General features: G+C 28.6%; 1 protein-coding gene across 1 annotated transcript in view; it reads left to right on the forward strand.

Annotated features, from left to right (window-relative positions):
* LOC136983544 (endoribonuclease Dicer-like) overlaps positions 1-12,647 on the forward strand; it is a 73,753-nt gene that overhangs the window by 41,203 nt on the left and 19,903 nt on the right. Inside the window, 4 exon segments of the mRNA XM_067280304.1 lie at positions 6,171-6,327; positions 11,106-11,181; positions 12,098-12,111; positions 12,113-12,235. Coding sequence (XP_067136405.1) covers positions 6,171-6,327; positions 11,106-11,181; positions 12,098-12,111; positions 12,113-12,235 — 370 coding nt within the window.

Consider the following 12,647-nt stretch of genomic DNA (forward strand, 5'->3'; position numbering starts at 1 on the left):
TACGAATAGGACATAATTCTGTATACGCCATACAGTATTATTATCCAGATGATGATCGCTGATCTAAACTAAATTCATAGGCTATTGATAGTTTGGGGGTCGTCTTATAGGACAGATATATGCTAAAACTATAACACTTTGACAAAAATTTATACCTCGTCTTATCTGCGGAAATATACAGTACATAATTAAATTTTAATTCTGCTTATTTTTAAAGTTCAGCTTTAAAAATATTTTGAAAAGTGTTTAAATGCTTGTAGATTTTTTGGATAACTATATTTTATCTTAATGTTTAATGTGTTTCACATACAATAAAAATTCCAGCAACAAGTTGCTTAACTTTCCCAGCAACATTTAAAATTTTGGTGGCGCCATTTTTTATGATATTTTATTAAAAAGAACTTTTGTCATTTTGTAATAATTTAAAATATAAGAAGGCTTAATTTTGAGGGTAGGGATGGGTTTTATAAAAAATTGTAAATGCTAATAATGAGTAAAATCATAATTAAGTCTGACCCTGTTTGAGATATGGCATGACCCTCTTTATCTCCCCACCCCTCAACCTTAACCACCAAAATTTAATAGCATTAATCCTCTAATACACAAACTCCCTGCAAAACAATCACACATACAGAAAAAACCTCCAAATTTTTTTGCATTTCTCAATGTTTCAATGTCCTGAGTCCAAAAATGTAAAATTCTTTGGGGTAACTTTTTGACTGATTGTCATACTTTCCCTTTGTTATATATAACAAAGTCATATTTATAAGAGAATCTATGAAAATTTTACCAAAACATCCTCATATCATTAGTAATTAACTACTACATTATATAATCTTTTAGTCAGTCATTTCAATTGGACATTAGCATCACAGATTAGTTTGTATACAGGTATCCCCTGCTTAAAGAGGATTTAATTAACCTGAAATTTGATTAAAAAACAATTATGTGGCAATCCTTTTATACAGGGTGGGCCAGCGAAAACGAAACGGCAGAGTGTTCGTGTTCGTTCAAGCAAAGCGCTCGGACAGGTCGATTTTACTCTCGAGGGGACATCTTTTGCAATAAAGTTTTTGCGATTCTGAATATTAACTAAACAAACATTTTTTTTTGAAATAAATGTTTGTTTAGTTAATACAAAATAAATGAGTTTTTAAAATTTATTGTTGTCTGTTGTATTCAGAATCGCAAAAACTTTATTGCAAAAGATGTCCCCTTGAGAGTAAAATCGACCTGTCCGAGCGCTTTGCTTGGACGAACACGAACACTCTGCCGTTTCGTTTTCGCTGGCCCACCCTGTATATGTAACAGAAGTTTTTCAATTAACATGGCTTTACCAGCTATCTTTACTTAACATTGATATTATACTTGATTAATGTGATTTAGATATAGCAGTAGCATTGGGATTAATTAATTAACCCTTAGGCGTATGTCACGTGACTTGCCGTTAATTGGTGATGCAAGATTCACCTTTAGGCGTAATTAATAAAAAAAAATTTGATTAATTTGCATTATATTTGAGTTTTTCACGATCTTAGCTTTGATTCGCTCTTCTGTAGGTCGATTGACTTTGTTTAAGCCAATAAGTGTTTTGTTACCACCCCTGGGCCATAAATATTTCAGTAAAAAGGACCCCCTACCATTCTACAGCAAATTTTTGCAGTTAACTACACAGTTGACTGAAAACAATCAAAGGGAAACTTCTTCTACAGTTTTATTGGGTATCTTCTGTCTTTGTTGACATTACTTTAACTAATCACAGACTTATGAAAGGAAAAAAATTACCGCAAAAAGCCCTGCTTCCAACCTTCCAAGTGAAGTGTAAACAATCACAATAAATTCATTTTTTAAATCGTTTTTTAGCTTTAACTAATTTAATGCACTTAGACCTTAAATTAGCTAATTCGACAATATTTAAGTGAATAAATATATTTTTAAAACTATCTAGCAATAAATATTGCCGGGAAACTCGACCTCCCTATAGTAAGTCTATGGAAGATCTTCTTGCTGTTAATTGGCTTTAAAATTTTTGTTTCTACACCTGTTACGCTCTAATTTGTAATTTATATTATGACTGAATCAACTTCAACAGATGAGAGTTTTTTTTTAGACCCATCTGGTTGGGATTTTCCCGCGAAGAACCAGTTCACGTGATTAAAGTCAGCATGTAAACAAACGTTAAAAAATAGCTATATTCTTCATTTTAGAGCCGTAATTCTACTAGTTTTCATGTTATTTGACTTTACTTAGACAAGAAGATTTCTTATCAAAAGCATCTAGCTGAAAAATTTACCATGTTAATCAAGGGATACTTGTATTTATATAACATAATTAGATTTTTTAATTTTTACCTTATGTGTGAGGATTGTCCAGTAAATATCTAAATTTATTTTATTTAAAAATAAACATATCAGGTGTAGCTTAATTGAATTACATGACTCGTATGGTTGCTGTTTACTGGACAAATTTCCTGACCAAGTTCATACTTCAGTAAATGGCAACCATACTTTCCTATCTTGTTATTAAAGATGATACACAACTACTTGAAATGGCAATATTGAAGGATATAATGAAACATCACCTTTATGTAAATGAAAGGCACCTGAGGAAATGAGAGAAGACATTTTCTATCTGTTTTTTAGCTTTTGTTCCAGATTGACTACTCCCTTGAAACCTTTTAAGGCAATCCTTTAAGAACTATGCCATGGTTTCTTCAGATAGTAGGTAAGATGAGTTCTCTTGTTGACTAGAGGTGGAAGTCAATTATTCTTGTATATTTTTACTTTCAAGTAAAGATGCAGGCAAACAATTCTCCAAAATTGTTTTATCTACATTTTAGAATTCCTGGGGTATGTTGGATATTTAAATATTCTGTATTTAATGAATTGGATAGTTAGACAACATCAAGAGATGAACTGAAAGAGAAACTGAATGTTTATTTGAACAAACATATCATCGATGTTTGTTGCCACCTTTGAGATGGCACAAGAAAAACAACAATTTGTCCCTTAATTTTTATATAATAGTTAAGATAGGTTAATAGTTCTGTACTACTAAAATTTTAAATTATAAAATAATATAAAATTGTAAATTATATTTCAAAAGCTAGAATTGATTTTTGATTCAGCTGGTCGTCATGTGATTGTAGTTCTATTTTTATTTATTTTTTCACAATTTATCTATATAGACCATTCAAGTATTATGCCAGTAGTTTCTGGTGAGGGATTTTTTGTATATGACAGTAGCTGATGATGGGGGAAGGAGTGAGACTTTTATGATGTAAGATTCAATCATCATTTATTTTTCTCCTGTAGTGCTCCACCACTATTGTTTTTTTTTTTTTTTTAAACAACTAAATATATATATATATATATATATATATATATATATATGTATTAGTGTGTAATAACTTTCTGTTATTAACTGAAATTGTGTTGGGTTTTCCTTGTTCTCTTGATTGTTACGCATATCACAGTTGAGGTCACCACAGCAGTGAAATTGATTGGTCTGGAGAGGATCACATGTATAGCAAGGTACCCGGATGACGGAAACTATAAAAGTACATGTTACACTGGTTAGAGACTTTTTTCCTTCCTTCGAGGACTTGAGGTGACCGGACTAGACTTGGAAGCTCCCATCTGGACAAGTGGAGGAGGTTAGGTAAGAATCGAACAGTAACGAATGAAGATTGAACCGTTCCATATGAAAAGGAAAATCCAACCATATCGGCCAGGAATTGGTCCCAACTAACGAAGATTTTATGTAAACTTACACGTGAGAATTAGGCTTACTAACTGAGATGATTAATTCACGGCTCGGAGTCTTAATAATTTTGTTGTTAGTTCATTTTTGATCAAGTGTTTGTTAACAAAGAATGCCAATTTTGTCAATTAATTGTATCAATAGGATATGACAACCTGATATAACATTTAAGTGTTTTGTATAGTTGTAAGAATACCGTTTAAGTCTGTAAGTTGTTTGCCATTTTTAAAGTTATTTTTTTATTACATTTATTTCCTTGTCCAACATGTGTTCTTTAATTGTAAAGTCCTCAATTGCGTTACCCAACAACCAAACTGGCTACATTCGATATAGCAGCAGTCAACACACTCCCCAGTCATAAAATTGTCCGAAAATAATTCCTGTATATTTACAAATAGCTTTAATTTCTAGCCTGATGTAAGGATAGCAATTGAAACCTTCGAACCTTTGAAAATTCTTGGCATTTTTAGGCTTCAAAGCTTTGGGGAAAAATGAGCTGAAGTTATGAAGATTTTAATTAATATTCAAACAATAGTAAAAGTCAAAGCAGAAGAAATTAAAATGTTGGTGTTGGCCCCAAACATAGTGAAAATGCAGAGAAACTTTACTCATCTCTCAAAATCATTGAACCTGCATCAACCGATAGTGAAAGGATTTTCTTGATTTGTGTTAACATTTTAACAACAATAGACACTATTGTCTTGTTGTGGCCAATATGAATAAAAACAAGCATTACCTTATTCTTGTATAATTTGAAGAAAATCCTTTCAGCCATATGAATAAAAATAGAAGCAAAACCTTATACTTATGAGCATGAAACTGATCTAGAGGAGATGATCATCTTTATGAAAGTGTTGACACCCAAGAGTTCGGCACTAGGGGGCAGTTCGAAGATAGAGGAATACCATCACCTCCTCTGATAATGCCTATCGGCAGAGTGGTTGAAGAACTGGTGATGACTCATTGATTTGTGGAGGAATTGGCAACAACTAACCATTGAGGGAACTGGCAATGACTGCCTGAATCGGCCGTTCATTTTTTATTTTAGAACTGCAGAATACAGCCAGGAGGTCAGAAAGTTGCAGGAAAGCATCTCTTTTGGTGCTGAGAACACGAGACGAGATGCTTTCAGGTAGAAAAGTTGACAATTATCACTGCCGACAACATTGTATTGACAAAATTTCCTTTTTTTTCTGATTTAAACTCTTGTTCATTAACTCCAGGTTCTCACATAAGCTTGGTGCTTTGAAGCAAGATGTAGAAAAGAATAATACAAGTAAAAAAATTATGGGTACCACTTCCAAACACTAAGCTTATCTTTATCAAAGAAAAACTCCTAAGAAAAATTTTGACTGTCATCTAAATTGGCATAAGTTTTTACTCGAAACAATATTTTTACATCTCAGATGTTTGTTTGAATATCAATTGTTTTTTTATTTAATAATTGTATTATTACACCATCTTATGTCTTATGAATTGTACATCATTGACTGAACACTTTCAATATTCATTTCAGTTAGCACTGACTGAATGCATCACCAACCAATGCTCTGCCAAATACACTGCCAGTTAAATGCTTTCAATGTTCATTTCAGTCAGTGTCAACTGAAGACATTGCTGACCAATGTGCTGTCAACTAATGCTTTCAATATAATGTTTAGAAAAATCGTTATAAAAAGTTTTAATTTGCATGAATTTGAGCTTGTTATTTTGCATAACATTTTGAATAAAATTCATTTGTTTCAATGCAATTTTATCTTTATAAGCATAAAATTAAGCTGTAAAACAAATAACTCTGGGGGAAACTCTTGTGAACTTTGACCCAATGACCCAGAAGTTTCACAAACACCTCGTTGATAACGAGAATAGCTTAAATTTAAAATTTGAGCTTTGTAGACCCAGTAATTCTTTCTCTACAAGTGTCTGCAGTACTGGATGAATAAAAAAAATACAGCTTTTTTGGTGATTTTTTTTTTTTTTTTTTTTTTTTTTTTTTTGCACTTTTCAATTGCTTATATTTTGGCAACTGCTTTATAAAAATCTTGAAATTTTGCAAACTACCTAAGAAAAAAATTACATTTTGAAGGATATATTCGGAATTAATTTAGACATTTGGGGGTGGAGAAATTGACTCCTGAAAATTGTCAACTCTGATTCCTGTATATATAGTCAGCCAGCAAATTTTTCACATGGCAGGAACTCACTGCCATGACTCTCAATACATATATTTTGAATTTTTTTCTAAGAATGTGTTATATCTCCAAGAGAACACTAGTTAATATTTTTTTTCTCCTCTTTAACTAATTATTTAAATGCTATATTCATTATGTATTGTTAAGAATGAAATTGTTTTTTTTTTTTTTGTTATTTATAATAAGGTATTAAAATTATTTTTTTTTTTATTGTAGGTATTGTGCAAAACTTCCATGTGATAAAACTTCACAGTTAATACCACATTGGAGACTTGAAACTGTTTGTTTAAATTTTGATGATAATTCTTCAGATTTAGGCTATATATGTTTATTACGTCTTCCTCCAAATTCACCATTAAATGAAATAGTTGCAGTAAGTATAAAGCTTGTTATTTAGAATAAAATTAACATTATTGCTTGAAAATGAAAAATTAAGTTGTTCAGTTCAATGTTTTATTCAAGGTAATGTTTTTTTTTTTTTTTTTTTTTTTTTTTTGTTAAAGGGGGAGATACACAAATCAATAGTTAAATAAATTTTACAATTTTCATTAAAAAATTAAATATCTTATAAACAAACATTTTATTATGATTTTTGAACTTGATATAAAAATTTGGTTAATATCAAACCTATTAAAAATTGATTGAAAAATTACATTCTTTTAAGTGATACATAAAAAATTTTTTTCCACAATTATATTGACTCATCAAATCTCAAATATTTTTTAGAATAACAATAAATCAAATTTTTATTTAATCTAAGTTGTAATAGTAACCTCCTTAATTGAGTATTAATATTTAAATTTATTATAGTTTTATATTCTCTCTATCCAAGAGAACAATGTACTAGGCATGATATGTTGAATTTAACAAAAGCTGATGATCACTCAATGTTGCTGCTGTAAACACATTACTCATCAAAATTCCATAATTAAAATTCCATTTGTCTATCCTCAAAAATTTCCAAAATAATTCATACCATTTTAATATATTGTGTAGCTTAGTTTCAGTGCAAAATCAACATTGATATGCCAAAATTGTTCCAATAACCTGGTTATCTATATGTACTATTTTCATGTAAACTTAATACACTTCAAAATAAAAGGAAGCATATTAAATCTATTATATTCACTACATAAGGCACATCCAAGTGTTGTTTTCTGTAGATAAAAAAGTTTTGAATAAAGGCACCTTGGATTGTTTCTGTAAAATGTATATAACCAATTAAGTTTCCAGATTGCACACAAAAGCTGTAGATAAATGACTAATGATTTAAATTGAATTCCAATATTAAAAACTTTCATCTTTGTAATTAAATAAATTTAATTATTTTTATTTTAGACTTAAATTATTTTAGACTTATTTTAGACTTTTTTTTTATAATGAGATGATGATGAAAATTTATTATGTCATATAAATGTAACCCCTAAATTTATATTGTATATAATTAGGAACTGTCAGTTGACAAGAGAATATCCACCACCCTTTAACAAAAGCCTCAATACTGAATTATGGTTAAAACCAAAAAATAACAAAGTATAAAAAACATGATTTATGAAATAATACTGTATATGTGCATTAATTTTCATGCATTACTGTGCATTAATGCATGAAAATTTTTCTAAAATTTATAAAAAAATAATAATAATAAAAGTGAAGACAATAAAATTAAAAAACATAAAAATACAAATTATATATATTATAAAAAGTCAAACAATATTGCATACAGCATTATAATAAAAGGATTTTAAAAAAATTCTTACTAAAAAACCTAAAATAAAATAAAATATAAATACATCACTAATATAAAATATTTTGACTTTTCTTTTAAAATGGATGAGATTTCATGTAGTAAATGTTCTACTGGTTTTATACTTTCAGTGATATGATAAAAAATAGATTTGTGTGATATTGTTAAATACAGATGGGGGTGAATATACAAGAGAATCACGGATAGATCAACTGGATATTTTTAGATAAAATCAGTGAGTGCTTAATAAACCATTAAAATATTTATAAAAAAAGAATTACAATCAAAATATTTTGTTCTTTAAGTTGGCTGCATATACAGGCAACAGTGAGATTGAGTTTGTGGCAATTACATAATTTATTTAATAATAAATACAATTTAACAAGTTTGTGCAAAAGTTTGGAAATCAGAGATGGAGCAGCCATAGACCAGATTGGAAGACAGAGATGGGAGGGGATGGTTACAAAGCAAAGAGAAGCACATTACAACAGTTTTTTGCATGTTTATTGAAAGATTAACTTTATTGAATTTGGTGGTAAGTTTATTTAAATCTAATTGTAGAACATCCAGATTGTGATTTAATAATTTAGTATTGTCTGCATAAGCCACAACTTTAGAATTTAAATTGTCAATATATGTGGAGAAAAGTATACTACTTAAGATTGAGCCTTGTATATCATGTAGAGGCAAAAATTTCAAGAATGAATATCTTAATCTTAATTTTTTTTAAATCTTAATTTTATATTTTTTGGATAAAAGGTAGCAAAAGGTATAAATATTTAACTTTGTGAGTTTAATTTAGTATCTAAAAATATTTTTTTGTTTTTTGATAATCTTTATTATTTCTAAAAAGTTACAATATTAGATTTTTTTAAAATTTATTTTTTAATTGCAACTTCTTTAAGTATCCATTAATTGTATTAGATTTTCTTTGCATTGCCATTTTATTTGGTGCCAATAATAAGTCATCAGCATGTAATTAATGAACAATCATATTCTCTACTTGCAAACCATCAGTTGGTTTGTCAAAAATTCCATCAATATCATGTGAATAATAACAAAAAGATATGGTGAATATGGATCCTCTTGAGGTAGACCAGATTTAACACTGTTGGCTTATCCAAATCCAAGCCTTCAATATTATTTATCATAATATTCTTATAGATGAATTATAACTATTGAAATAATGTTACCTTCTTTGAAATGAATAAGTTATGTTATGTTATATACCTGACATGTTAAGAATATGATAATTCTTAAAACATTAGAAGATTCAAAACAGAAAAAATTGAACAGCACGAAATTGGTTATACTCATATTGGCTAAATTTTCATATTCAAACATTAGAAACATATAAACATATAATTTTGAAATAAAGAACAAGTTTTATGTAGTTCAGAATTTTAAACAGAACATTAAAATGAGTAATAAATAACTATATAAGCATATTTGCATTGCTGTTACTATTTTTAGACAAAGCTATATAAGTAAAAATGGATAAACTTTGTCAATGTCAAAAATTTGTCAATTTTTAACATGTGAGAGAAGCCAGGGGTAGTGTGTCAACCTCTAAACCCCTTTGGTCGGCAACAGGTTGGTAAAACCTGCTCACGTTGTCACTGGATGGCTGTATCAAAATAGGAGGGCTAGGAATCAAGTGAAGAGGGTTAGCAAGGTGTTAAGGCTGAGTAAGTGGAGTCATTTTAAAATTCAACAAGTTTAATAAAGCTAAAGGTTACAAACACAAATCTAAGTGAGAGAATACAGTTTCCTCAATCTGGTACAAATCAGTAGAGAGCATTTTTACTATCAAGTGATCGTTATGCCTACCAAAACCTATTTCTGCCTGAGATATAGAGTTTACATAAGATCAGTTGTATGGCATACCTCTTTAAGAGTGATGTCTGTTGTAGATTATCTGTGGAGGACCAGGGGAGGAACTTTGCACAAGACACAAACAAATATCAATGTAATCCTTTGGGGACTATGATTATGGTGGGATGAGCCAAGTCTGTCTATGGTTTTTAGGGATGTCCACTGTTGTATGGCAGGACGAACTGAGACTTTCTATACTTCTGAGGATGTCTGCCCTGACTAAGGAGTGCCTGGCCATTATATCCCCATACAGTGCCCATACATCTGATCAGGTGATCATTTTGATTGGCAGCAATGACACCTTTGATGTGTCATTGCTGGACAATGAAAACTAAACAAAGTCGATTAGTAGGTTTAGTATTTCCTTCGATTGTTTTTAGATTTCCTCCTTAGACTAAATTAAGTGTCAACTTTCTTACACTTTACAATTGATTGTTTTAACATATTTTCATTATTTTCACAGGTTAATGCAAGGGGAAAGGACTTGTTTACAATTAAGTTAATATTCGATCGCTTCCTGTTTTCAACTCCGTGGGAAAGGAGTTTCCCAAGGAGTTGAAGGGTTTCTAAAAAACATCTTTTCATTAAAAATTTATACAAAAAAGTCCCTGGATTCTCACACATGTTAAAAACTTTATTATATAACACTTTCAGCTTTAACGTTTGCCCCTTGCTTAAATTAGTCTGTTAAATTGAGGTTTTACTGTATTTTGATACTTAGGATCTTAAAATGAAAATCAACATTAGGTACTGTTAATGTCTTCAATGACTTCTTAATGAATTTTTTTATTATTGTGACATAAATATAATTTTCTATGGCAGCTGTAATAATTTATATTTTAAAAATTTTACAGATTAATATTTTAAATTATGAAATTAATATTTTGATATTGTAAAGTTCAAAACAGACTATGTAATCTGGCTAAAGCAGGTGAGAAAATGACAAAATACATTCTGGTAGCGTTAAGAGTTAATCAAAAAATGAGAAGGTGTGTGATTTGTCTAAAAAATTGTAACAGCAATGCAAATAGGCTTATATAGTTATTTATTAATTTCAATAGATTATAGATAGAACACTTATAACACAGACTTAAAAACATCATCCCATGTTCTTAACTTGCTGTCTTATTAGTTTTATAAGTAACAGATATGTAATATCAATGGTGCAGCTTCTTTATATTGTTCAAAAATCTATTTCTTTAAAAAAGATCTTCCTTTTTAAAAAATAATTGATGAATAATAATTGATGCGGTCCAGATAAAATAACAATTGTTTAAACTTATTGTTCTTAACTGTGAAGTTTCATCAATTATTTTTTAAAAAGGAAGATCTTTTTTAAAGAAATTGATTTTTAAACAATGTCTTATTAGTGTTTATTAATAAAAGTTAAGATCAGTTTTACTTTAAGTTTTACACTTTGCATTGTTTATATTGCATTATTTGCATTGTAAAAATTGATTTTTCATATAATTTTACTTGATATTTAATAAATATATTGCATTAATAATTGTTGAAAAATATTTTAATAGAGTCCTGTAATGAGTGTGAAACGACATGCAAAAATGGCAGCAGCATTGAAGGCTTGTGAGAAATTACATAAAATTGGTATGTTTTTAAAGCATATGATAGTTTTATTTATTGTATATGATTGATTTAATAGAAATTTTTGCCCCATAAAAATACTACCATTGACGATAAGTGATTTTTCATGTTTTTATTCACATACAAAGCAAATTAAATATCTTTTTTTTATGTTCATATATTTATTGAGTGTCTGATATTTTTTAATAGATAGATAGCTACAAGATGACATTTTAGATATTATCTAACTACTGAGAAATAAGATAGTAAAAAAAACTGGTCCAGTTGGTATCAAATCAATATTTTCTATAATGTAGTAAATATCATGATTTATTTCTAAAATATTCAGTATATTATCCAAGTTATTAAGACAAATTTATTCTCTTTAATGGGGCTCTGAATGAGAACTTTCTTAAAATAAAGGTTTAGATCAGACATGCAATTATTTTTATATATATAATTCTGTTTTGTAAAATAGTTGTAAATATGTTTAAAAATTTTTTGGTTTGTTTAATGTATTAGTATGGAATTAAAGACAGAAATTAAAGGTTGTTTTTTGAAAAAAAGATTTTTACAAATTTACATTGTATCAGTATTTTTTTATAGTATCTTCTATATAAAATTAAGGTACAAAATAAAACATTGCAACATATAGCATATAGTTATAACATATAGTAAATAATTTATTCATTATCATAGAAAAACTGTCAGACACTTCAATGAGTAAGTTGTTTGTTATAATTACTATTTAAAATTTTAAAAATTTTTTATTAAAAGAATTTGGTTCCTATACTCTCTGAAATTTATTAGTTTTAATATAAGTGGATGCTACTGTTTGTTGTTAATAAGAGTGAGAAAGTTTAATCCTTAATATATATTTTAAATACAATTTTTTGGTGGGAATTCTTAAGAAAATAACAATATTATTTTAATTGTATAGGTGAATTAGATGAAAAATTTACTACCTATTGGAGACAATATTGATAAATATAAATATGAAGTAATTGATAAATTTGATGATGAACAAGATAAAAAGAAAACAGGGAGGAAAAAAACTATTCAAGCTTATGAAAAGAAAGTGAGTCTTATTTTTTACACATGGGTGAATATTTAAATATTAGAAAATATTCGATTTCAAATATTATGTTGATAAGAAAATAAATTGAAATACTATGAATACTCCCAATATCATGCTACATATACAGTCACAGTGGCAGATACAGAAGTACTCAAAGGGAGAGGGACTAACTCAAAATTAAAAATATTTAAATATAGTGGTACCTCATACTTCAAACGACTAATGTTGAATGTTTCAGAGTTAAAATGCTAAATTTTGACAAAAGTTTGTCTCTGCTGATTTCAAATGATGCTTTAGAGTTTGAACTGTGCATGCACTGAAAAAATGACTTTCATTTACATTTGGATGCATTTCTCGCTCTCATGTTATGTTCGTATGTTTTCAGTGCTTTTTTGTTTGGTTTTACATATTG

This window comes from Centruroides vittatus, unplaced genomic scaffold (assembly GCF_030686945.1).
Source record: "Centruroides vittatus isolate TY-2023 unplaced genomic scaffold, ASM3068694v2 contig_883, whole genome shotgun sequence".
In the NCBI taxonomy this organism is placed as follows: Eukaryota; Metazoa; Arthropoda; class Arachnida; order Scorpiones; family Buthidae; genus Centruroides; species Centruroides vittatus.